The 27,939-nt window shown below is 39.6% G+C and overlaps 1 protein-coding gene and 1 long non-coding RNA gene across 5 annotated transcripts in view; one reads left to right on the forward strand and one right to left on the reverse strand.

Annotated features, from left to right (window-relative positions):
- The window catches only part of LOC136792388 (uncharacterized), a 516,901-nt gene that overhangs the window by 19,853 nt on the left and 469,109 nt on the right, over positions 1–27,939 (forward strand). The gene's annotated exons all lie outside the window — the stretch shown is intronic.
- The window catches only part of RGS17 (regulator of G protein signaling 17), a 107,070-nt gene continuing 81,718 nt past the window's right edge, over positions 2,588–27,939 (reverse strand). Inside the window, exons 3-5 of one of the 2 annotated variants that reach the window (XM_059083102.2) lie at positions 23,584–23,661; positions 21,863–22,097; positions 2,588–6,557 (exon numbers count right to left, since the gene is read on the reverse strand). In XM_059083102.2, the coding sequence (XP_058939085.1) occupies positions 6,369–6,557; positions 21,863–22,097; positions 23,584–23,661 (502 nt within the window). In that variant the 3' untranslated portion in view covers positions 2,588–6,368. Of the gene's footprint in view, positions 6,558–21,862; positions 22,098–23,583; positions 23,674–27,939 lie in introns of both variants that reach the window. The other variant, XM_059083101.2, reaches the window with a different exon arrangement.

A 27,939-nucleotide genomic window follows, 5' to 3' on the forward strand; every position in this document is an offset into this window, starting at 1 on the left:
GCATAAAAACCCAAAACAACTTAAGTTGGTGGAAAAATAATCTGGATTATCGATTCAATTTATAAGTACCTACAGTTATTCTGGCGTTGCAAAATAACCAAACATGGTGTCTCAAGTGATATTCATGCATTCAAAATTTCTTTAGGTTCCACTAATAAATATTGGTGAAGTCCAAGATATGGATATAGATTATTCAGTACAATGAACATGGTAGAAAAAATCACACACGTTCAATATAAATTTTACAGAACCAAACACATTGGAATACTTTTTAATATTTAGCAAACACCCTAAAATCATATACAGGATATACTGTATTTATGACAAATAGTTTAAAGCAAGGGGGGAAAATCAAGCCTTTTACATTATTCCAGTATTCAACGTTCATTGTTTAGTGGAAGGCAATATAGAAAAGTACTCAGCAAAATGATCATCAATTTAGGTTACCTTTTATGAAAGTAAAAGTAAAATCTTCACTATCCAAGGGATGCAGAGGATTAAGGTAATCATACAGATAGTTCAAGGGAAAAAGTTAACTTTCACCTCCTTTAAGTGAATATTCAAGCTAACACCATTTTGGAGTTTTACTTTCCCATATCAATTTCCAGTTCATTATATTTTCTTCACAGTATTGGTTAGCAGTCATTTAATGGAACCTAGTAGCAATGCTGAGGAATCTTCTCAGAATATTTTTATCTCAGTGTAAATGTCCAGTAAATTTACGTCCAGTATACCCTCTTAAAAAATGTTATCACTTTACAGTGGAAAAACCTAACAGACACTACCTCAGCCACGTGATGTTCAACATCAACAATGATAAATCGTTATGATGGTATGTACCTTTGATATGGTGTGATATGAACGGCACTTCTGCCATCTTTCTTCCAAAAACTGGTAACACCTGTCTAATCATGGGGAAAAGATCAGACAAATTCCAGTTGAGGGCCATCTTACAAAATACTAGACCTATACTCCTCAATACTACCATGGTTATCAAAAACAAGAAAAGTTTGAGAAAATGTCACAGCTAAGAGGATACATGGTGACTAAATGTAATGTGGCATCTTGAATCCTGGAACAGAAAAAAGACATTAGTTAAAAGCTAAGGGAATCTAAATAAAGTGTAGGCTTAATAATGCGTTGATATTGTTTCATTAATTGTGACAAAAGTTTCATGGGTGTATCATATATGGGTTCTATCTATACTATCCTTGCAATTTTTCTGTAAATCTAAAACTATTCTAAAAAGGTTTAATGAAAACTTTTATGAACATACAACTGCCTTTTATTCTTTTATATTCATATTTTCAAGATAAAATTATTTAAAACATCATACTACCTTAATAGTAAAAAGAATGCTTTCTATTCCATGCCAGTATCGATGTTTTCTACAGGCCAATCTCTTTGAATTTAATTTTACCTCTAACCACCACATATTTATTTGGCAAATTAACTGATATTTATATTCTTCCTATCCTTGGGAATGTTTTATTTCCTGTGGAAATAAAATTTTCAAATGATTTCTCTTATTTAAACTTTGATTTAAACCTACAATATTATACACACACATATGCATATGCACATCTAAATATATCTTTGTGTGTGTGTCATTGAAAGAAACATACTTCTTGTTTATAGCTTCAGTGTGATGTTGGTGAACTGAGAACAGTGATTTTGAATCACATTATTGAACAAAGCAATAACACATTCATATATTCCTCTGTCTTAAAATAAGCTTGGTTGTATTTTTTAATGAATAATTAAATCAGATTTTTTAAGTATAGTTTGAAAAAAATCGGGGGAAAGTGCATTAAAATGGCATTTAATACATTCTTGAAAATGGGAATTATTACTGAGCTGGAGAACTTTGATATAATAATATTATATGTAACACTTCACGCTTTCCATGTTTATTTCATTCCCATGGCCATCCTGTAAATTATTATAGTCCTCATTTGAAGATAAAGAAACAGGCTCAGAGAGGATAAGTGATTTGCCCAAAGTCACATGAGACAGAAACGTAACTTGAAATCAAATTTATAATTAAAGCCTGTTATCTGGAAACAAAACTTATCGCTCTGTGCACTGTTGTGTGTTGCACGGATACTACTAAGAGTGTTGCAGAGAAGATCTGAAGCAAATTTTTGGTATCAGTTTCATTGGTAAATATTTGAAGTTGCAGCAAGTAAGGAATAACTAAACTTTTTGCAGATTGAGTATTGTTTTCTCAGGAGAACAAACATTTTATATTGGTCAGAAATTTTTTAAAAACTGAAAAGAACATGCAAATATGTGTCAAAACTATGAAAATTAAGGTCATAAATTGTCAACATAAATACACAAGCAAAAATAATTCTGGAAATATCTTTACCACTTTTCAAAATAATTTGCCAGTATATCTATCTAATGCAAAGTTTTCAAAACTCAAGTTTGACAGGGTTCTATCTATAGACATTTTGGATCTAAGAAATTTTAGGAGACTTATTTTCCTATTTTCTGATAGTATGTTAAATTTCTTCCTTGTATATTTCTTGCTCAACATATCTGGTTTATTGCATTTTTTTGCAAATGTAGTTTGTTACAATTGTTACAATAGACATTTTTTTCAATGTAAGTTAAAAGTGTATAGAAAAAATGGATAAATGCAAAAAATAAGAATCAGGCATTATTTTAAATCAGCTTAATGGGGTGAAAGTGTATTTTTTTGCCCCTAATAAATAAATACTATTTACCTATTTCTATAGTCTTTTTGCAAAACTGAACTATCAGGTAAATATATGATACACATTTCATTCCACAAGTAAGAATCTAGGCAGCATTAAAGGATACGAATAAACACCCCATGCACCATGACCAAATATCAGAACTGGTCATCCTATGTACATATTTTAAAATTAAAAAAAAATGACCACATTATGGTCTTGATTTTTGCACTTCATAGTGTTGATATCAAAATTGTAGTTTGCTATTATTCTCTTGCCAGTGCACCTGCTGTGCTTAGAGCTGCCCTATAACACTGTCAGGACATCTGTATTACCTTTAGGTAACATAATAATAGTTATTCAGAGTAAAGAAGCATCATGCATTCATTATTAGTGTGATCTATGTTCAAGATCCATCTCTGAAGAAATCTCTCCAATTCATATAAATATATGTATACATATTCATATATAATCTATATCCTCTACTTTTCTTTCCATTATATACACATCTGAAGTTCGGCATTATTTAAAGAGCATTAACCTCTTTCTGTGTGCATTAGCAGATTCTAACAGTATACAAAGATATCTTGGCAATGTAAAATATAGAGTGTACCTTCTAAAGTGCTAATTTTTCTCCAGGGAGGAATTTACTCACTAGGAAAAATCAAACTCTACCGAAACAAATATTGTGCTCTTGGAATGGTAGCATAGACACCAGTTGAGGGCTTTTTTGTTTATTATAGCTCTGTAATTAAAACTGAAGGAATTATACCATACTTTAAAAATTGGTAGAGTTGCAAATACACAGACATACTCTTACATGGAAACTTTAAACATTTTGAAATTAAAAGAGAAACACTCCCCTCCCCTGAAAATAGGAATTCAGCACGGAAATCTCACATAGCATGGTTACCAACATCTGATGTGTAAATCTACTCTAGAATCATTCTCAGCACAACTTCCTAATCAGATTTCAAAAGGATATACTAGCTTCAAAATCTGTATTCTACAAATGCCCAGAGTTAGAGATTAGGACTCTTTATAAGGGCCCTTATCTTTTACATTTGGTAAAATATTAAAGGTATTGTCAAACAGACAATTCATCTAATAGTCCAAAGTATCTTATAAAGATAACTTATGACTAGCAAGTCACCATCATATATAGTAACAACAAGAATATAAAGTCTACATTTAAAAAGATTGATGCATGCAGTGTATCATAGTATATTACATATTTTCTAGTCATGTGCCTCAAACATAGCAACAAGTATGATATTACAACATATATGTGTATACAGCATAGTAGCATAACAATTCTAATCAAGAAAAAAATTAGATAATTTAGGAACAATAAACTTCACAATAGAAGTGATGATTCTTTTAGCTTTTTCTTTACTAGTTAGAAAAAAAATACGACTTTTTGTAAACATCTTCATAGCTATCTTTTTCACCATATTACTGAAAACTATTGTTCAAATAGTAAATATCTAATTGACATGGATAAAGCATGTCTTAACACACTAACACTTTCAGACAGAAACACACATTTGTTAAAAGAAATAATTATAAATATTTTCTATCTTGTATTTTAACTACGTTTTCATAAATAATGTATTTAAAAGTGCTGAATATAGTAGGATAGTCAGCAACGCCAGTGTAAACAGAACGTTTTGTTTTCTACTCTGCAAACTTTTTTTTTAAATCCCATTTTGTCAAACACTGCAACAGTTAAAATATTTGCATAGGGAATAGATAATAGCCCTTTTAATCATATCTCCTGAATTCTGTATAAGTTAGAAAATCAAATTCACTTAAAAAAGCAATTCTTGAATTGTTTTAAGTTTATGGAAAAAGAAAACTACGATGTCGACCTTTCAAGTAAAATAAATGTTAAAAAGAAAACCCCAAACCTGTTTTTTTAAAAAAACTTTAATAAATTAAAAAAATGAGAGGTAGTTAAAAAAATGACAAAGGAAACTTATAATTTTAATATCCTTAATATAAGGCCAGTATTCTTAGTGGATATAAATATTTTTAAAACTTTCATTTTAGGTTACTCAATATTTATTAAGTTTAAGATTAAAAAAATAGCCTCCAGGGGATGTTAATATTCAAATGTAACACCTTGATATAAATATGACACTGACTGTTGTGTGTGTGTGCGAGATAGGATTCTGTTCTCTTGAATGTCAAAAGTATGTGCCAGGGCTTCCCTGGTGGCGCAGTGGTTGAGAGTCCGCCTGCCGATGCGGGGGACACGGGTTCGTGCCCTGGTCCGGGAAAGGACCCGTGAGCCATGGGCCCGTGAGCCATGGCCGCCGAGCCTGGGTGTCCGGAGCCTGTGCTCCGCAACGGGAGAGGCCACAACAGTGAGAGGCCCGCGTACCGCAAAAAAAAAAAAAAAAAAAAAAAGTACATGCCAATGTCAGGCAAGTATTTTTTGTCTTAAAGATTTAGTAGTACATATAAAAAATAATACGGCAGCTAAAAGATTTGAGCACTGTACTGCCTTTCAGTTATGGATCAGAATGGTTTGGTTTTAACATTTTTTAAATAAGTCATTTTTAAGATACTATGTGAAAACAGTTAAGGTCTGAAGTAGAGAATTATCTTCTAGAGAACCCCTATAAAACTTTTCTTGCTTAAAAACTTAGCTTTTCTTGGATTTCACTTTCAAGGAAAATATGCCACAGCACAGATGCTATTCATCAAAAGTTTTATGATGCTACATATAGGCATTCCTTTATTAAAACCTTTCTTTATATTCCAAAACTAAGTTATCAAGCTTATTATTATTTTTTTTTTGCTAAAGTACATACTTTACACAACCATTTTAGAACTGGAGAGCCAGTCTTTAATAAATTAATTACAGTATTGGACATCTGATACATAGATTCATCTTCCTCTATTACAGTTAAAAACAATATCACTCTTTGATTTGTCTTTGAGATAGACTATCTTCAAATTATTTTGTGCTTATTTTTCTCTTTTCTTCATATATATATGAAGAAAACTCTTCGGTAATGAAAATGCCACAGTTTTGGCAGTGAACAACCAGAGGAATTTCCCCATTAGGATTTTCCAACAAACAGATTAAATAGCTCTTTTTTCATGTACAGAAATATTGGCTTCAAAATTAGTGTACTGAACACAGTATATAGCATGTTGAATATCATAGTTACAATTTAAAAATTGGCTTTTTCTGTCTTAGATTATATTTAAAAATGCAAACCACAGCCAACTTTTTGGCAATTATTTCTATAAGACCATATTGCACGAAAGTCCTTAAATACAGATATAAGTTATGCCATTGGCTTAAATATTAACAACAACTACATGGCAAATGAAGCAGTTTTACTTTGCACATGCAGTCTCTGGATACACTAGGAGACTGTTCATAGGACTACAAATACAGTTTGCTTGAAGTAGAATGCGTGTTGAACAAAACAAACTTAATTTGGCAATTCATTGTTTCAGGTGGTATTTTCTCCAAACTTAACCATGGATAACCTTGATAAAAAATGGAGACAAAGACCATATGGTTGTATTTTCACAGTAGCCTGAGGAATGCTAAACTGTAGTTCTCCAGGAACTCAGTTTCAGGTGTTATTTAACTACTTTAATTTCTCATCCCAGCCCTCCAAAATGATTTTTTAAAAATAAAAATTAAGATTCAGAAGTAGAGCTGGTAGTACTTTCAACAAATGACTTATAAATCTGAGAGTTCAAAAACCTTGGGAAAGAATCTCTGTGCATTAAGGTATATATCTGAAGTTGGGCATCTTCATACATGTGAGGATTAGGATCCAACAGATTTCTATTGATCACCTCTCTAACTCGAGAATCGAGACTGACCTAAAAAGAAATAAGAGCAGATACATTAAATAATATTTTTGCAAAAAAGATCTCAACTAGGTAACTATAGGTTCATGACATTTCAGAGGAGCCTCAAAGAGTAAACCTAAAATCTTGAGGTTATGTTTTCAAAGGTTACATAATAACCCTGCATACTTTTCTCCTTCAAAAGTTGAATTAAACAAACAAAAACCAACTTTTAAACCAGAATTTTAGTTCAGATACCTTGGCTTACTTGGATGCAACTTTTCTATGCATTCACTCAGGAGTGTTTTGACAATTTCTATTCATTGTTGCGGTGCTAGAGAATTCCCTGGCCAGAATACAAATTGACGTCCTCCTCTTATGAGACTGCTGGGGTAACTCTTGATGGAACAAGGTAAAAATCTGGCAGAGAGTAGTTCTCTGTCAAAACTTAACATGTATAGCAAGCGCCGATTCCCCATAGTTTCATATCCCAACAAGTCCTCCCGTGTCAGAAGGAGGACACCAGGAATGTGGAAGGGCTCACTAGAGGAGAACGACGGCACACACTCTTCAGGTCTTCTATATACCTGGCATGGCATAGTGTAAGGCCTCCACTGTACTCACATCCCCACCATCCCCACTTCCCTATCGATACCTAGGACTTTTCTGGGCTGTCCAGCTGGCAGGTGTAGATAAGATACTGGAGTGTCCCTTTGGGCATAAACAATTCCGAGAAAGGGACAGGACGCACCCTTACGAGAAAAAGGCTTAAAAACAGGACAGGCCCGAGCTGCAAAAACAGGCAAGAATGCCTAAGCCAATCAATTTAAAGGTCACCCCGTTTACCCAATCATTACCAAACTCCAGATGTACCCGCCCTGTGAGTAAAATAAACCTATAAAATGTGTGTGATTCCGCCTTTGGGGGTTCCTCATCGGCCTCCTGCGTGAGGACCAGGGAACCCCGATGCATCGGCTTCTAATAAACCTCTTGCGTGTTGCAGCGGCTCTCGACTCTTGGCGGTTCTTGGGCGAGTGGAATCCCTCGGAGACCGTTTAGGTCTAACATCCGGGGGCTCGTCCGGGATCCCCACTCGCCCCCGGGTCACAAGAACATCGGGAGTCGGAGGTATCAGGTAGGCAGGCCGGAGCCTGATTGTTTGTCTGTCTGTCTCCTGTCCTCTGTTAGCCGCCATCAGGAAGAAGTCATGCGAACCGGTTCTCTGTGAAATCTGTATTGGACTCCTGGCTAGGCAGACGTGCCAATAGCTGGTGTCCACGGACCCTGGGGGACGCCCTGGTGGTCCATCTGGAAGGAGAAACAAATCTTGTCTCCCCTTCACCTGGTCCTGGCAGGTTATACAAACTGCCATCTGAATCTGAGTTGGTTGCAGTTTTAAAACGAGCTCGCGGCGGCAATATTAACGTGTGTCTTCTGAAATTTTATTGTTCTCCTGTGCTCTATCTTTCTCCTGACGGACGATAATGGGACAAACTGTGACGACACCTCTCTCTCTCACCCTGAGCCACTGGACCGAAGTTAGGGCCACAACCTTTCGGTAGAAGTAAGGAGAGGGAGATGGCAGACGCTGTGTACCTCTGAGTGGCCTACATTTCAGACAGGGTGGCCACCCGAGGGATCCTTTCTGTTAGATAAAATCAGGCTAGTCAAATCTAGGGTCTTTAACACAGGACCCCACGGACACCCAGACCAGACATCATATATCTTGGTCTGGGAAGATCTGGTTCTCTCCCCGCCTCCGTGGGTCCGGCCCTTTGTTCCCTCAACAGGCGTGTCTGCATGCGCACCAGCACGGTCGGAAGTACTGGCCCTGAAAAAGTCCCAGACTCCGAAAAGTCATCTGCAGTCCCGGACCCACCAAAGGCGATATATCCAGACTTGCAGTCCGATCTGCTTCTCCTCGATCCCCCACCACCACCTTACCCTCCAGCCCTAGACCCCATACCGCCTCCCGATCCCCCAGCTCCACAACCCTCTGCACCAATAGGGCCACCTGTCATGGCGGAAAGGGGGGGTCCCTCGGCGGGCACCAGAAGCCGGAGGGCTATGTCCCCGGACTCTACCGCCCTACCCCTTAGAGAATACGGCCCCCCCGATAACCACGGGAATAGGCCCCTCCAATACTGGCCCTTTTCCTCTGCAGATCTTTATAACTGGAAGATGCATAACCCTACTTTCTCTGAAAATCCACAGGCTCTCACTGCTCTAATAGAGTCTCTTGTCTTCTCCCACCAACCCACCTGGGACGATTGTCAACAGCTCCTCCAGACTCTCCTCACAACTGAGGAAAGACAGCGGGTTCTCTTGGAGGCTAGAAAGAATGTGTTAGGCGCCAATGGGCAACCTACCCAGTTGCCTAATGAGATTGATGCCGGTTTTCCACTCGCCAGGCCGAATTGGGACTTCAATACCCCAGAAGGTAGGAGCACCTGAAGATGTATCGCCAGGCTCTGGTGGCGGGTCTCCATGGAGCGGCCAGGCGCCCCACGAATTTGGCCAAGGTAAGAGAGGTAACTCAGGGGCCCCAGGAATCGCCAACCGTGTTCTTAGAACGATTAATGGAGGCTTTTAGACGGTTCACTCCTTATGATCCAACCTCTGAGGAACATAAGGCCACCGTAGCAATGGCCTTTATGGACCAGGCGGCCCCTGATATTAGAAGGAAGTTACAAAGACTGGACGGCCTACAAGGCTTCTCCCTTCAGGATTTAGTGAAGGAGGCAGATAAAGTATATAATAAGAGGGAAACAGAAGAGGAAAGGGAAGAAAGAAAGCAGAAGGAGCAAGAGGCCCGCGAATTAAGGCGGGACAGGCGGCAAGAAAAAAATTTGAGTAAGATACTGGCCACTGTAGTCAGAGGAGAAAATATTAGAGATAGAAATAGACAGGAAGGGCGGACAATGGATAGAGGGCGACCATTAGACAAGGATCAATGTGCCTACTGTAAAGAAAAAGGTCATTGGGCAAGAGAATGCCCTAAAAAGAAGAATGGGGGAAAACCAACCAGAGAAAACATTTTTACCCTGGAAGAGGAAGATTAGGGAAGTCAGGGCTCGGACCCTCTCCCCGAGCCCAGGGTAACTCTTAAAGTGGAGGGGGAACCCGTCCAGTTCCTGGTGGACACCGGAGCTCAGCACTCAGTCCTCCTCCACTCAAAGGGCCCCCCTCTCAACTAAAAGGTCATGGGTCCAGGGGGCTACAGGACATAAGCAGTACTCATGGACCACACGAAGGACAGTAGACCTTGGGGTGGGACAAGTAACCCACTCATTCTTGGTCATACCTGAGTGCCCATACCCTCTGCTAGGCAGAGACATACTCTCTAAGGTGGGGGCCCAGATCCACTTCCAACCAGAAGGACCCACCATAACTGACAACCAAGGGAGATTACTCCAAATTTTGACTATGAAGCTGGAAGATGAACATAGGTTATATGAAGTGCCCTCGCCTCCACAAGTTGACATGCAGGATTGGGTGACCAGGTTTCCACAGGCTTGGGCAGAAACTGCCGGTATGGGAATGGCAAAATATCGCCCCCCCCGTGGTGGTAGAACTCAAAGCAACCGCCACCCCGGTGACAGTCCGCCAGTACTCTATGAGCAAGGAAGCCCGGGATGGCATCCGTCCTCACATACAAAGGTTGCTGGAACTAGGGATCCTAGTAAGGTGCCAATCCGCGTGGAATACCCCTCTTTTACCAGTTAAAAAGCCAGGAACTAATGATTACCGGCCGGTACAAGACCTACGTGAGGTAAATAAGCGGGTAGCGGACCTCCATCCCACGGTACCCAACCCCTACAATCTCTTGAGTACTCTTCCACCTCAGCACACTTGGTACACTGTTCTGGATCTTAAAGATGCTTTCTTCTGCTTGAGACTCTCCTCTCTCAGCCAGTCCTACTTTGCCTTCGAGTGGAAGGATCCAGCCTCTGGAATGTCAGGTCAACTGACCTGGACTCGCCTGCCACAAGGATTCAAGAACTCCCCCACCATTTTCGACGAGGCTCTCCACCAGGATTTGGCATCTTATAGAGAATCCAATCCTCAGGTAACTCTCCTTCAATATGTTGATGACCTTCTTTTAGCTGCAGAGACCCAAGAAGACTGCATCAGGGGAACTGAGAGGCTGCTAACAGAGCTTGAGACATTGGGATATCGGGCTTCAGCAAAGAAAGCACAAATATGTCGACGACAGGTCAGTTACCTGGGGTATTTGTTAAAAGGAGGACAGACATGGCTCTCGGAAAGCAGAAAAGATACCGTCGCCTGGATACCGGCCCCCAAGAGTCCCAAACAGGTTAGGGAATTTTGGGGGACGGCCGGATTCTGTAGGCTATGGATTCCAGGGTTTGCTGAATTAGCAGCCCCTTTGTATCCCCTGACCAAAACCGGCATCCCTTTTGCTTGGGGTGATAAGGAACAACGGGCCTTCGACCAAATTAAACGAGCCCTACTATCAGCCCCGGCTTTGGGGCTACCAGATGTTACTAAGCCCTTCCATCTGTATGCGGCCGAGAATAAAGGTATCGCAAAGGGAGTACTAATTCAGAAACTGGGCCCCTGGAATCGCCCGGTTGCGTACCTATCAAAAAAATTAGATCCTGTGGCAACAGGATGGCCCGCCTGCTTAAAAATAATCGCCGCTGTAGCCGCCTTGGTCAAAGATGCTGACAAATTGACTTTGGGGCAGAACTTAACGATAACAGCCCCCCATGCACTAGAAAGTGTGATTCGCCAACCGCCCGACAGGTGGCTAACAAATGCCAGAATGACTCACTACCAGACCCTGCTGTTAAATTCAGACCGCATTAAGTTTACACCAGCCACAGGGCTTAACCCGGCCACCTTGCTACCCGACCCCGACCTGGAAAGCACCATCATCATCCATGATTGTCAGGAAGTACTGACTGCAGCCCACGGTAGCAGGCCAGACTTGGAGGATCAGCCTCTCCCCGATGCCAACGTTACCTGGTTCACTGATGGAAGCAGTTTCCTAGAAGAAGGTAAGCGTCGGGCGGGAGCAGCCGTGGTAGACGGAAAAGAGGTCATCTGGGCAGCCGCACTACCGCAAGGGACATCGGCCCAGCGGGCTGAACTAATTGCCATGACCAGGGCATTGGAACTAGCAGAAAACAAAAAGGTAAACATCTCTACGGACAGTAGGTACGCATTTGCTACCGCCCACGTCCACGGGGCCAGCTACCAACAAAGAGGGTTGCTCACCTCGGCGGGCAAAGAAATTAAAAACAAGGAAGAAATAGTGGCCCTGTTAGCTGCCCTCATGCTCCGCACTAAAGTCATCATCATTCATTGCCCCGGGCACCAGAAGGACAATACCCCGGTGACAAGAGGTAATAACATGGCAGATAGAGTGGCACGAGAAGTGGCACTAGGGGAAATTATACTAGAACTATCAGACAAGAGTCCTGGAGAACCAAATGACAGGGGAAGAACCCCCCCAGCCATAACCAAAGGAACATTAGCTCCTCAACAAGCAAAATCCATGCTACAACAGATTCACAGATGGACACACTTGGGAACCAAAAAGATGGTATCCCTACTACACAAGACAGGTTATGATACCCCTGGACTAACCAAATTAGCTGAACAGATTGCCCGGGAGTGCATTCCATGCCAACAGGTAAACTCCCATAAAGGAAAGCTTGAAAGCGGAAAAACGCTCAGAGGAGACCGCCCAGGAGCCTATTGGGAGGTCGACTTCACTGAAATACTCCCTGGAAGATATGGTAACAGGTATCTCCTAGTTTTTATAGATACCTTCTCAGGATGGATAGAAGCTTTCCCAACGAAAAAGGAGACAGCTACTGTGGTGGCCAAAAAGATCCTAGAAGAAATTTTCCCCCGGTTCGGGGCACCCAAGGTAATAGGGTCCGATCATGGTCCCGCCTTCGTCGCCCAGGTAAGTCAGGGTGTGGCCAAATACCTGGGGACCGATTGGAAATTACATTGTGCCTATAGACCCCAGAGTTCAGGACAGGTAGAAAGAATGAATAGAACTCTAAAAGAGACCCTAACTAAATTGTCCATAGAGACTGGCGGTACAGATTGGACGGTGCTCCTTCCCTTAGCCCTGTTCCGGGCTAGAAATACCCCCTCCCGCTATCATCTCACTCCATTTGAAATACTATACGGGGCCCCACCTCCCCTTCTCACGCTAGGGAAAGGAATAAATCCTGACTGCCAGAATAACACTGACTTATATGCTAGGCTATTGGGACTCCAGTTGGTCCAGAAGGAAGTGTGGTCCCAGCTGGCAGAGGCTTACCGACCGGGAACACCAGCAGAGGCTCACCCCTAGTCCAGCTGGTCCCCAGACTCATCTATCATTCGGATTCATCCTTTCTAGACGAATATGAAGGCAAAAGGAGATTTAAGAGAGAGCCCGTAACCCTTACCCTGGCTGTACTCCTAGGATTAGGGGTGGCAGCCGGAGTAGGAACAGGTACAACAGCCCTCATCCAACAGCCTCACTACTATGCTAACTTAAGACAGGCTGTAGATATCGACCTCCGGGCATTAGAGAGTTCCATAACTCAGTTAAAAGAATCACTCACCTCGCTTTCAGAGGTAGTAATGCAAAACAGGAGGGGACTAGACCTGTTGTCCCTTAAGGAGGGTGGACTATGTGCTGCATTGAAAGAAGAGTGCTGTTTTTACATTGATCATTCTGGGGCTATCACCAAAACTATGGACAAACTTAGGGAACGCCTGGACAAAAGGCAACGGGAAAGGGAAAATCAAAAAGGATGGTTCCAATCGTGGTTTGACAAATCCCCCTGGCTTACTACTTTAATTTCCACCTTGTTAGGACCCCTTATTATTTTGTTGTTGCTCTTAACTTTTGGACCATGCATTTTAAATCGCTTGTTAGCCTTTATCAGACAGCGTGTCTGTACAGTACAAGTGTTAATGCTAAGGCAACGATACCAGAGCTCGAAAGAAATGGAAATTAGTTACAACAAGAAAAGGGGGGAATGTAAGGCCTCAACTGTACTCACATCCCCACCATCCCCACTTCCCTATCGATACCTAGGACTTTTCTGGGCTGTCCAGCTGGCAGGTGTAGATAAGATACTGGAGTGTCCCTTTGGGCATAAACAATTCCGAGAAAGGGACAGGACGCACCCTTACGAGAAAAAGGCTTAAAAACAGGACAGGCCCGAGCTGCAAAAACAGGCAAGAATGCCTAAGCCGATCAATTTAAAGGTCACCCCGTTTACCCAATCATTACCAAACTCCAGATGTACCCGCCCTGTGAGTAAAATAAACCTATAAAATGTGTGTGATTCCGCTTTTGGGGGTTCCTCATCGACCTCCTGCGTGAGGACCAGGGAACCCCGATGCATCGGCTTCTAATAAACCTCTTGCGTGTTGCAGCGGCTCTCGACTCTTGGCGGTTCTTGGGCGAGTGGAATCCCTCGGAGACCGTTTAGGTCTAACAATAGGACACTCTGTAGTCCTTACCTAGGAATACATCCAAAGGTCTCTGTACGAAAGATTAAGCAGAATATTTACTTGAAATTCAGTCTTTGAAAGGAGATACGTAAGTAGGAATGCAGAGTACCCATTAATCATACAGTGTTATTTGAAAAGTGTAAAGAAATTGAATTCTGCAAGTGATTCGATTTTGTTTTTTGTTTTCTTTTGTTTTTTTTCCTCCCTAAATGCTGATCTGGTTGGAACTGGTAGAGCATGTTGGGATGGGAAGGGGGGGGAATTAAATACCAATAAATGCACACTCCGGGAGGAGAACTAAGATCTGCTCTGAAATGACATGTTAGCAAAACCCTCTAAGAGGCCAACCACCTCTGAGCCTTGACCGGTGTCCATAGTTCTCACTGTTGAGCAAAGACTAGGGCATTGCGATCCACAGTTATTTGTCTCATCATGTACTCAAGTCTTTACAAACCTTTCATATTTATAGCTAAACGTTTTGTCACAAGCATTTTGCAAAAGCCTTTTTGGTTTTGGCTTCTTTTCCCACCCACTGTTTGGACTAAGCCCGGGATCTGAAACGGTCCCAGTGACGGAAGCCACTCATATTCCATTTGGTGTCCCCAGATGCCTGAGCTCAACAGCCCATGTGGTGTTGGGTTCCTTGATATACACCAGGGAGGCTGCTAGGGGAGGATGTGTCGGGAAATGGTGATCCAGACTAAGTTTCTGTGGTTTAGCTAGACTACCTTATAGCTAGAAAAAATTAAACGTTTCTTGGCTGAACTACATATTCTTCTCTCTAAATTCTAAAGAAAAAAAGAAAAGGTGTTCTGGAAATGGATCATTTACATTTTATTCTCTGTGTTACTGCCATAAGAGGTCACCGTCAAGTACCAAGTAATAAAAAGGACAGAATTTTTATCTACTCTTTTTATTTAAAAGTATCATTTGTTTTTCTACTCAAAAGGAAAATACTGACATTGGAGTTTAAACTGATAGATCTTATTCTGAAATGTGGTGTTATGGTCAAATGAATCTTAACCAACACATTCTATTATTTTTTGTAAATGGTGCTCTTACTTTCAAACATGGGAACTTTTTGTTTCATTGGAGAGAGAAACGTTAGATTAGTGATAAAGAAAGAGGTCATTTATTTCTTAAATAATAGCATAATGAAATATATGCTATTTAACATATATGTTCCCTAACAAATATATTTAACATATTTAACATGTGATAAACTGATAACAGTTTATCAGTAGCTGGAATACTATTAGTTATCTGAAGACAGAGAAAGAAAATAATTTTAATTATTAAATGTGTTGAGTCTTCATTATATAATTTAAAAAAATTTTTTGGCAAATTAAAAACAGTAGTGAAATGCAGTACAGAAAGTAGTACCATTCAACATTTAGTAATCTGTAACAAAAACACATTTGCTATTTCCATTTGAAAAATAAAATATTTTCCTAAATATCTGGTTGTTTGTTTGAAAAGGTTGTCTGTCAGTCAAAAGAAGTGTAGCGAGGTCAAACAACAAGGATAAACCCCATAAGCATAACAATCTATAGTTTCATCTTGTAGCATCTTTGTGCTTCGATTGTGGAACATCTATAATACCAAGTTAGTGTGGGTGGATCCCAGCATGGGCCTGAGCCATTGTCACCCTAGGATTCACCCATGATTGGATGGATGGCTTGTAAGGCCAATGCATAGGACTGAGGAGTTTCCTGTAAAGAACTTATCCTAAGGGAAGAGAAATTTGAGTAGCACAAGACAAGAGCTATCCTTGGGCAATGGAAATTCTTTTCTTACTCAGTCCTCACAGACTCCCATTTAGGTGGGGGTGAAGGGAGGGACACAGTGCAGCAATAACAGTTAAAAAACGATCTACTACTGTGGGACAGGGCACAAGATGGCACTGATAGACTTGGCAGCATTTAACTGGCAGTTTTAGCAGTGCTGGAAATGTTGGCAGTGTTGAGAGGTGGTAACTGAAGCTTTAAAAAGGCATAAGTGACTTTGGGACAGGACTCAATGAACTTGGAAGCATCCATTCCCACAGGGAGTAGGAGACGGGGAAGAAGAAAAGCACATGGCTTGCAAACATAAAAATATGCACCAGCAACTCCACAAACTAACTGGGGGGAAAATGAAATGAAAGCTAAAGGTTCAACAAGAGTATGGGGGGTAAAGTGGGGAGGATGAAAACAGAAATCTTTCTAGTGTGGTTGGGAAAACCTGGGTCAAATTGAATGATATATTATGCTTGATAGATTTCCTAGCAATGGAGCCAATTCATGTAAAATAATAGGTCAGTATTGCCAAAAGGGAGCACACCAAGTTTTGACCCTGTCTTCCTCTTCTAGTCATCAAGATGCAATGGAAATTTTGACTCTTTGGACATTTTTTCGGTGGAATTGTACTGAAGATGGTGAACTACCACTAAAATTCTTTTACTGTCATAAGACCCTCCTAAGTCAATTAATTCCTTGAACAGTTTTTTTTACACATAATGATTTAATTTTTCTCCCATTTTTTCCACTTTATTTTTAATTTTACTGAAGCTGCTTTATTTAGGATTATTTTCTAAGTAAATTTCTGATTAATTTTGTTCTTTTTCCTTTATAAGTCCACGTTCAATTTGACCAATTATAGTCTCTGCCATTGGAACTGTTCTTTATAATTTTAACTAAATTAGGTCTTCTCATGTAAAATTTTACAGATCTGAAGGCTATCTGGTTCTCCTAGCTGTTTTAATACACTTTTACGACGTGTGTTTTTAGTCATATTATCTTGTGTTGGTTATTTCTACTGACCGTAATTATAAATTACAAATAAGATTGATTATTGGGATGTATTTCTTGGACCAAACATCACTGGTAGGATAAAGTGGAGTAACCAGATTTCTGATGGCGTACAAATGATGGGAAAGTTTATCTTGTTTCTGAAGGAGAGTTCAGACATGTGGTTAAGGTTACTAGTTCTTATCGTGCCTCGAGTTCTAAATTTGGGTTCATAGAAATCCATAGTAGTATCATGACTAGAATACAATGGAATAACTCATCAGCATATTGTAGTTGGAAGAGCATCGCACTTGGAGTCAGAAGATCTTAGGGATGTGTTCTCTCTCTACCAGACATAATTCTAATATCCTTGCTTTATTTCTTTGAAAATCAATTTCCTGTCCTGTAAAGTGGTGCCATCTGTCCTAGAGGCTAAAGGATTCTTGTGAGACTTATATTGTAATAATATACATAAGACCATTTTGTCAACAACAAAGTTTAAGCCCCGTGTAAAGCAATAATAGTAATGATAATAATAATTGAGCATATGTATAATGACACCTCAAACCCAATGTCTTTAGACTTTGTATCAACTTGAATTTTACCTTCTCAGAGCGACCTCACCTGACTAACCCTATTCTAACTACATCATTTGACCTCCACCCCCATCATAAGGTTTATCATGATTTTTAGTTACTTGTTTTTGACATGATTTGTTTGTCTTCCTAAAATGAAAGCTCCATAAGGTATAGGCCAATGTTCGCCATCATATCCCTAACATCTAGCCCAGTACCTGGCTCATAGGAAGTACTCAATAAATATTTTTTGAATGATAATATGCATGCACAAAGAAATGAATCTAGGAAAGTACGGTCGTGAGTCCTGTTTAGAAAAACTGATTTAAATTATTGAAAGTGCTAAATTCACATGATTTTGCACGAAGAAACATCTGTCTATGTGCACACATAGGACCCACATGTCTTTCACATATGCATTATGTTTAGATAATTCTGGTGTTTAAATAGGCTTTTTGCTTTTTTCTCCCGGATAGCAACTGGAAGTTTAGGGTGAAATCAGAAGAAGCGAACAGTTCCTACTACTATTAAAATTGTCATTCAGCAGAGCCTGAAAGTCATAGATTTAGTGGGTTTTTGAGCTTTTTCCATGCCCGCATTCTACAGAACAAGGTATCTAAGGCTGCAGAGCACTGAAGTGAGTTGCTTAGTGTTAAACACATGGTTAAGTGGCGGGGCTGGATTACAGCCCTGGTTAAGGACAATGCTGTCACTAGATATCTGAACACACATAGTTTTCTTCAATTCCAATAAGTCTTACAGTTGTTTCAGTATTTATAGATATTTCTTTATTCAACAGCTCAATGCTGTTTAAGTTGGTCATAACTTTTAAGCAGACTTTTTATTAAAGTTCCTTATTTTGCTGGGTTTGTCTTTCCAATACTTAATATAAGTTGCCACTGGCATCTGCAATGCGTACATAGCAAGGCTACTATTAGTCTTAAATTCCTCTTTACTACGTCCATTTGTTTTCCCTTTGAGGACAAAAAAAGAAAATTCACTTTTGAAAGAAATGTTATTTTTGTCTGTTTTTAGATTTTTTTTCTTTTTAATTTAAAATTTGGTCGTTGTCCCTCTTGAAATGTATGCTATACCAAGAGTGAAAGTTATATTGCCTCCTGATTGTGAACATCTATTTTATAACAATGTCCAAATTATTAAAAATGCATATAACATGATCTTAAAACAATGAAATGTAACGGTCAACACTCTGGTTTCATGAAGGAAATATGCTATGTATATATAATTTTAAGAATGTAGACCTCCTCAACATTTAACAAAGGGGAACATAATGACCCAATCTAATTAAAGTAAAATGAAAGTCTAGTGAAGAAAACTGAGCTTCTGGTTAAGAATAAAGTCCTGACAATTTTCAGTTATTTAGTTATTACCATTTTACAAATGATTCAAATGTTCATATTCTTTAAAGTATTCTAAGTAGAAATAGATTGTCTGGCTCCAAAGTGGGAAGTAGATTCCCAACTCCGATTGCCTTGCAGTGGTTGCTCTGAGGACCATGTTAAGACAGACTCTGAGGTTGAATCTGGGTACAGCAGTGAGGAAGACCATGACTGATTGGCCATGACATTTGGTGGGGAGAATGCAGTAGTACCACAAGGGCCTTACAGCTGCCATTCTGGATTTGGTTTACTATCCTCTGTGCCCCTTTGAATTTTGACTTTTATAAACAAATCAACTGAATACCGAGGCCCAGAAAAAGTGAACTAATTTATCCCAGGCCACACAATTAAGTTGGAGCTGAGCATGGACGAGAATCTGTCCACCTGAGTGTTAGTTCAGTGTTCGTACTACTATATAGTCAGGGCTCTCTGGATGGGACATGTGTTCTCTCCAGTGGTGGAAAACAAAAACTGAAGGGTGATAACACAGTATCATTAAACGGTTAGCAGTGTATTGTTGATTAGAAATGGACAAGTTTTTGCATAGAAGGTCAGTGAGATATAATGTTTTGGAAAGGGCCCTGGCATAGCTAGAAAGTGAGTGCCATTTGGGGAGTATATAAGCGAGTCAAGTCATCTGACTTGGTTCAAAAGTAAATATATCTATACGTGGGCTTAAAATATAACTTTTTAACAATTATCTTTTATAATTGCCTACTTTGGGTTTATTCAATTTTGCTGCTAAATAATAAGCGTAATTACTATGTTGACAGGAGAGCAATCAGTTGGCTAAACAAAGGTACTTCATACAGTCCAATCACTTAGATTCTATGTTGAGAATTATTTAAATATCAGCAAACAAGTAGCCAAATGATAAAAATTTGAATTTTATCTCTGTCTCTGGTATTTAGAGAATATTAAAGGAGAGAGTAAATATGTCTATTACACTAAATATTAGTCTATTTAATTTAGGAAAGGTCATGTTCTTATTCAGGAAATAACATTTTAATGTCTTTTTGGTGAAACTCACGTTCAAAGTAATTTGGTTAAAACAAAACTCCCATTACTTCTGCAAAATAATGAAAATACAATAATTTATATTTCAGTAATCAATAAGTATGATATCTCTATAAACTGTGGCCCAGAGAAGAAGTCATTTTGTGACAATTAAGTATTTTACAAAGCTCCATCAATGAGTGACATCTGAAAATCAAGAGCTGTGAGAACAGTGGGGAAGTGTTTCCCATAAAAACTTAAAATTAGAAAATGGAGACTGTAAAATAAAGGCATTGTATGTACTTAATATAGAGAGCACTTTTCCTGCTAACATTATTTTAAAATGGGACAGTCATCATTTTAAGAGGATACATAGTACAAAGGAATGGACTAGATAACTTAAACAATAATCATTTTCAAATGATACATGTTACATATTTGGGGGAGAGAAACGGGGTAGATAATCTTCCCAGAGACTCTGTCATTATGTGTACTTAGGGACAAGAGAAGCACATCTTGGGGCACATTTCGATTATTTGATATATTTGCCATGTATTGCAATATTAAATAAAAATGAAGGTGAACTTAATATACGAATAAAGTTCAAGTAGAACTGGTTAGATGCTGAGGTTCTAGAGAGACCAGAAACCTGAAGAATGTATTTCTAGGATGCAGAATTTTAATGGCGTTAGAAATACGAAGTGGCATCTGTAATAAATGTATTGAGGCTATAGAAAAATTTCTCCCCACCTCGTCTCTATGAATACGTTTTTCTATGTTAATGCAGGAAATTAAAAAAATAAGACAATCTTTTGTGTATCCAATTCAAGGTTTCGCATTTTGCAGAGACAATGCTATTTGGAGTATTCTGGAATACCAATGGACGAACAGCTACGTCTTTAAAAAGTTACGTAGGTATATCTGATTAGAAGTGAAATAGCTTCTATAGCATCCCAAGCACAGAGCTGATAGACCAGACGCAAACTCATCTTACAGATTTAAAGGTAAGGGCCGCACCAAATGCTGGAGGAGACAGATGCCTGTCTCTAGGGGATGTAATAAACGTCCGCGTGCAGGAGAGGGGTGTGGAGGATAAAGTCCGGAGGCAGACAGCGCCAGGACAGAACACTTAAATGCACAGGTAAAAATCACAGTGGATTAAGAGGGACAGAAGAGACAAGAGGTGGCGTGCAGAAGAGAAGGCATTCTAGGAAATTCTAAGTTCAAATCCTGAAAAGCCCTGTGGAACTCAGTCACTCGGCACTTCAGAGGCCAGGGACACTCTCAGCCCCTCCCTCACCAAATGCTTGTTAACTCTGGTAGCGGGACCGTATCTCAGGAGCAAACTGATTTTTAGAAAGCTAATGGAACGGTGTCAGTCCGGTTGCTTGAAAGGTTCCTTGTTTATCAGGTACATTCTGGCCATGGTAAAAATAGCTTGCACTTACAATAACAGGAAAACGAGAACAAGTAAAATGATTACCATTACACTTTTCTCCCCCAAGAATATTAATGGGTCCTAAAGGGTCCTAATTCAGTTCTGTAAAAATTCTATCATAAGCATCAACATGGCAGGGTTTCTTTTGTTTTCATTTCATTGAAAACCCTGTACCAGAGGTTTTCAAACTAGTGATGTATGTGGAAAGCTTGTTAAGGTATGGATTCCTGGACTCTATTTCCCAAAATTCAGATTCAGAAGTCCTGGGTCAGCCTCGAGAATTTGCTTTTCAAACAAATGCTCCAGGTGATTCCCATACAGGTGATCCGGGGATCACACTTTGAGAAACACTGCCCCAGAGTAAGTTCTTCTCTTCCACTTTAAGTCGCGGCAAATTGTATTACCAGGCTTCCTAATGGTAGTTCTGAAAAGCAAGTGGACTATCACATGATTCAGCTACAGATAAATGATCAAAGCCTACTGGGGAGACCTCACCTTGAAACACGTGTTCAGGCAGATTCTCAGAATGGAATATAGATTATCTACCCAGTTAAGCCTTCTAGCTTGTCCACACCCCATGCATTCATTACTCAATTTGGACAGAAGTCCTTTTAGGTTCATCCTTGGTCTAAGAAGCTCACATCAATATTTTCCAGATCTTTACCTCTTTTGGTGAGAGGATAGAAATGTAATCTTCGTATATCATTCTGGCCTTTTCTTCAATTACTTTTTTATTGTGCTCTTTCTTTAAGTCTTCACAGGCAAGCCAGAAAAGTAGGTTCTCCTCACTGTATTCTGTTCGGAGGAACTCTCTGAAGAGGTTTCTTCCTGCCGGGGCCTTCATCATCTTGTCAAAATTTTGAGACCAGGACAAGACTTCATCTGAAGTGGGGTTTTGGCTGCAGAGACAGAATGGGGCCGTTATCAAAAGCAACTTTGGTGCCAGGGTGGAGAGCGGCAGATAGAAATGCCATTCGGTTGCTGCCATCTAGTGGTCATTGAGACTCAGTGCAGCCTGACCTGGCAAACACCTGCCAGGACTGAGCTAGTTGTTTCTGGGTCTTGACAAAAATTCGTGTAGGTACAAGCTAGGTGTTAGGGAACCAAGCATTCAAATGGCAAGGGGCTACACACGCTATGCACGTGGTCATCATAGATTCCTAATGAAGCTTGGGCATTTTTGAACCCAAACAATCTACTGCAAGTCTATGCATTACTTCGAAAGGCAAACTGAACTTTTTTGTTTGCATCTGATGTAGATTTTAATTTCCAAGCCATAAGATACAGTTTCTCTTTTCATCTCTGGTCGCTGTCTTTTCATTTTTCACTGAATCAAAAATAAGAATACATTGTGTGCACTTGTCACATATTTTCCTAAACTTTAATGATTATTCTGGTAACTATAATGAGTGAATTGTTACCTATGGATGGAGTTATCACAATTAAAAAGCACAGGACATTTATAATGACATCAGGGACCTTTTAGATATCTATATTCAGGTTTTCAGCAACTACTTTCCTGCAGAAACCACCAGTTATTACTTCCTTTGCTTATACATCAAAGAAGTAAAGGAGAGAAGCTTGGAGATTCTTATGGTTAAATTGGTCCTGATTTTGCTTTGCCATTCATTCGTCTGTTTAATAATTTTCCAACCTAAAATATGCTTGGTCAAAAAATACTTATATTTTATTTTTTCTTACCTTTTTGATGACATATTTTATATAGATTTGCTATTATTCCAAGATGACTGAACTTCCTATTTGTTTAAAAAAAAGTGTAAAAGGCAGAAAAATTATTATGAAACATCAAAATTAAAACCTTCTCATAAGAAGTGGAAAAAGAAAGCACCTATCATTATACAAATAATCTGCTTGTATTTTAATTCTATTCTGTGGATACTGCATTTCAACTTCTCAGTCTGGAGAAAATAATTAAAGTCCCTTCCAATGGAAATGAGACTGAGGAACAGCTCAGTGCCCTTTCTCACTAACTTAGGTAGTTCCATATCTTTTTGTGTGTGTGTTTTAGACTCTTCTATAAAGAGAACAACTTAAAAATATTCTTAGAAAAGGGAAGTAGAGAACTAGGGCAGTTTGGTGGCGGGGGGGGGGAGATTAATTCATGTATCAATCATTGTTTTTTGAAAGGGAAGAATAAACTCAAGCAATGTTTTAGCTGATAGTTTAACAGAGCAAACAAACAAACAAACAAAGGGATAAAAAGCAGTTGCAATCACAAAACAAGATCTCCCAGACTAAGTATGCATTCATTTCACAAAACCATTTTGAGGAGTTACCGGGGAAGCAAGAGATTATGCTTAAGCATTGGGTAGATGTACACAGTACGTACATGCAAGACACAATTACAACGTGAATCACACTCACCATTCCTCTAGGACCTGGATACTCTCCATTTTTGTGGTATGTGTGGGTCTTCCTGCATTTTCCCCTCTTTCTTCATTCCTAACAGTGAGGCTGTAATGTAGTATAACACTTTATTTTGTCGAGGGAAAACCAATTATTTAAAGATAAGAAAAAAATTCCAGGAAAATATTTCATGGGAGAACTTTATTTTCAACTATGTGAGAGTATTTAGAGTACAGAAAGAGCAATACCATTTTTAAATGTTGGGTACGCCCATGGCAACTAAAGGAAAGAGAATCATTATTTAATAAAATAAAGTAAATCATAACCTCAAAAAATGGATACTGTTATACATTCTGACTTCATCCTTGCATAATTCAAATTGCTTAAAATCTCCGAGATCACTTACATCATTATATGCTTTAATATTTGATATATATCATTACATTACTCTTTTAGTGTAATGCCATTTTAATTTTTGGTTAGTTCTATTCCTAGTTTGTTTTCCATGGATTTTCCCCCCATTGATTGCTAAAAAGATAAAGTGTATCAGAGTCTACAACAGATTTCGCTAAGTTCACATCACCCTTCTCTGCAGACCAGGTTTTCTGTCATTCCTCCATCCACTCAAGTTCGAGCGACAGGATTTATATTTGATTTTTTCTTTGCCCTTTCATCCCTTTAAGTAAACCTCCGACATCTCAAGAGGGAAAAGCCAGTCACTCTGAGGGTTTGGGGTTTGGATATTAGAGCATTGAGTGGGAGGCGTCTCTGTGTCTCTGGGACATAAATTTGGGAATTCTACAGGATTACAGGAGCGAGGATAATCCTATGGGCTTGAGTAACCCAGAGCAAGAATAAGAATTGTCTGATTCAGGTAAACTGTATAGCTGAGCAGCGTCGTGGGGTGAAACACTCAGGGTTCTAGGTGCAGACAACGTGATGTGGAGGTTGAGGGCAGATAGGAAGAAGTAGGGTGGGGAGGGTAACTCGGTGGCCTTGGAAAAGCCAAGCTACTGAACCAGCAAATTGATCCTTCTGTCTGGAAGCCGAGAAGCTTCACAAGAGCCTGTCAGAAAGCAGAAGAAGTTAGATGATGTCTCTCTCAGTTGTTCACTCATTATTTATTCAACAAAGGGAAGTGGAAACTATTATTTTCTAGTACCTGTTACGTGCCAGGCGCCGTCCTTTTACTTTAATTTACTTTAATTTTACTACCCCATTTTAAAGCAAAGTGAGGCACAGAGCTGTCTGTTAGGTTGGCCCAAAGGCAGGCCCTAAATATGCGGTATGCTTGGAATTGGAACCCAGTTCTCTTGAGCCACCCTGTAATTGTTATTACATGCTCTCTGATAGGCACTGAGGCAATAGAGTACTTATGTGAATGCAGAAAAGCGGCACCAAACATGGTTGTGGCTTAGTGCGCCGCGAAAAGCTTCCAACAATCAGCTATTATTGATCTGGAACATCCGGTAAGGGAAGAGGAGAGATGTCTCATTCATTCATTCATCCTCAGGTGCAAGGGTGAGGATGGAGAGAATGCAGCAAAGACAGGAAGGCCAAGGGGGTCAATCTACAACTGAAAGTGGGACTAGATGGACAATTCAGTTGCGAAATTGGACCACCTGGAGAAAAGAGAACTCAAGAGAAAGTGGAAAGCATTCTTCAGTCAGAAACAGGACACGTCGATGAAAAAAATAAAGTGTCAGAGGGAAGTAAATTAAGTTCTCCTCTACCAGTTTCTAGGGAACGTGGCCGATGTACTGGTGTCGAAAAGGAGAAACCTCTCACAAAGGTGGTGTGGCCCAAGGAACTCTGGGAAGCAGAAACTATAGTTTGATTGTTACTCAAATGTCCAGAAGCCCGAGGACTGCTCTGCATATGGTAGAGTCAGCGATTCCAGACGCCTGTCAGCCTTCAGTGTGGGGAGCCGCGAGGAAGCAGCGGGGGGTGTGGGGGGGGAGGATTCAGGGAGCCGCACAGCAGCTGGTCGAGTCTCTGCCTGCCGAGCTGTGACTGTGTCTGCAGGTTAGGAATGTGTTGGAGGGGAGCATCATTAACTTCTCAAAGTGTCTCCGAGTAAGAGTGCCTCTCTGGAATTTGATGTATTTCCGGTAATTATGGGAAAGTGGGTGGGAGGAGATAGGAAGACACCATTGACAATATTCCGTGGAATTTCCTGGGAGAGACTAATGATGCCAGATGTATAAAATATGCAGCTTGGGGGGTAAATCCGAGAAAGATCACATTTAAATAGGAAATTAGCACTCATTCTACCAAGCTTCACCGAGCTCACATGTGTGTGTGCACACATCCTGAGGGACTCTAAAAAGACTGGAAAATGAGCTTGCTTTGCCGATTAAATAACAAACTCCTTGAGAATCTGTTTCAGTTACATTTCCACACAGTATCCTACGGAGGGTGCCACACCAACGCAGGTATCCTTATTCGAAAAACTTTGAAACACAACGTGTTTGAAAAAAATGTGTTCTCCATTGTGTCTTTGCTGTGGAGCCACAAATCGGGAATCGACATACATGATTCACAAGTTTCTGCAGATGAATTCTGGCTCTTGTATCTGTTTCTGTGATATTTACAAACATCCCAAATGCCAACATATTAGAGTGATCGTTATGAAATATTGGGTTGTGTTTATATCTTTGATTTCTACAGATGGTAAAATATGGACACACATTCGTACTAAAACTACTTATAACAGACATTCAGTAAGTGCCTAACTGTTCACCGTTTCCTCCATTTCTGGATCTAATATTGGACACAACGTTGCCCTGTAGAAAGACACTGACCTTTAGCCATCGATGTGTCCTTTTTAATCAACTGTCCTTTAGGACTGTTCTTTAAAAATTGGTTTCAAAGTTTCAATTATGAAGAACCATTAAAATAATGCCATTTTAAGATGAAGAGAAATGGAGAAAATGATAGGAGACTTGGTACTAGACTGTTTGCCATCTACGTCTTAGGCATGACTAATGTCTGTCCCCAATTTACTTGGTCCTGCTCTAAGTAATACAGTGGGTTCATTTAAGGTAATAAAATACAGGACATATTTGCTCTGGGTCAATATATATATATATATGTGCTGGAGAAAAGCTCTAAAAGGAAAACATCAAGCTTAACGTGAGGGGTCACGTAGAGACGTGTTCTTTTTCACTTTTACAACGCTTGCAATATTTTGAACTAACATTTCCACTTTTTAAACAACTAAAGCCATGAAGAGAACAGAATGCAAATACAACGCTCACTGTGGGAGTCCTGATCAAAGCTGAAATATTTTATGGGAGAAAATGCCAATAGCCTGTGCTAAGAATATTAAAATAAGCGTATAAAATCTTATTAGAGATTGTCTCGAATAGTGACGTTGAGAAGAGAGAAATACATTTGGTATACTTCCGAAAATAAGGAAATACGCCCTCTTTGTGTGGGGGTGGATTTTTTGTTTGTTTACAGGGGAGTTTGGCTAGTTGCGTAGGGAAAACATTACCTACCGCCCTTTAACGAGCTTACCTACTGGTTCATCATCATGGCTATGTGCGGGGACTCTTTTGGAAGACAGTCTACTTTCAGTAAACAGTTGGTTCTTAGGGAGAATCCTTGAAATGGTTGCAAATAAGATGAAAACTTTGCGGTAGCTATGGTAACTCTGGAGTAGAGGCTGATCACAAAACCACGTATCTTTACACAAACACTCAGCTGAGGAATTGATAATATGCTTAAGTTAAAAAAAAATGAATACAGTATGACATCAAGGCTCAAGAAAGAACCACTGTCATTGGTAAAGGCAATTCATTATTTTAATATTCTCACATTGTACTATCAGCTTTTCCTTTATATTTAACAATTCTACCTCAGATTTCCCAGTGCAAAAATGGAATCAACTTCCTTCAGGTTCTGAAAAAAATTGATGTTATTCTTTAAATGTGTCATTTTTCTCAGTCAAAATACCATGGTAAAATAATACCACAGCTTTATTTAGGCGTCAACAAGGATTTACAAATATGTATGAGACACCTGATTTATGCAACGGTGTGTGGGTTGGAAAGTCAAGCTGAACAAGACAGAGGCTCTGAAACTGAGGAGCTCTGACAGTTAAATAGGCATCACAGAGCATTGCAATGAGAGCTGAAATAAATGTGTTTGCCAGATGGAGACCTAGACAAGAAGAATTCCAAGGGGGGGGGTAAAATCATGTGTAGAGTTGTAAAAATGCATGATATCAATGCAGAGCAAAATGGACAAATCAGATGTTTCAGGATGGAAGCAATAAATTAGAATAGTCAGTGAGGTGTGGTTATGTAATGGGCCAAGAAAACAATGAGGTGGACTCCAAATCTCAAATATATCTCCTTTATGACGATT

The sequence above is a fragment of the Kogia breviceps genome, chromosome 13 (assembly GCF_026419965.1).
Source record: "Kogia breviceps isolate mKogBre1 chromosome 13, mKogBre1 haplotype 1, whole genome shotgun sequence".
NCBI classification, from domain to species: domain Eukaryota; kingdom Metazoa; phylum Chordata; class Mammalia; order Artiodactyla; family Physeteridae; genus Kogia; species Kogia breviceps.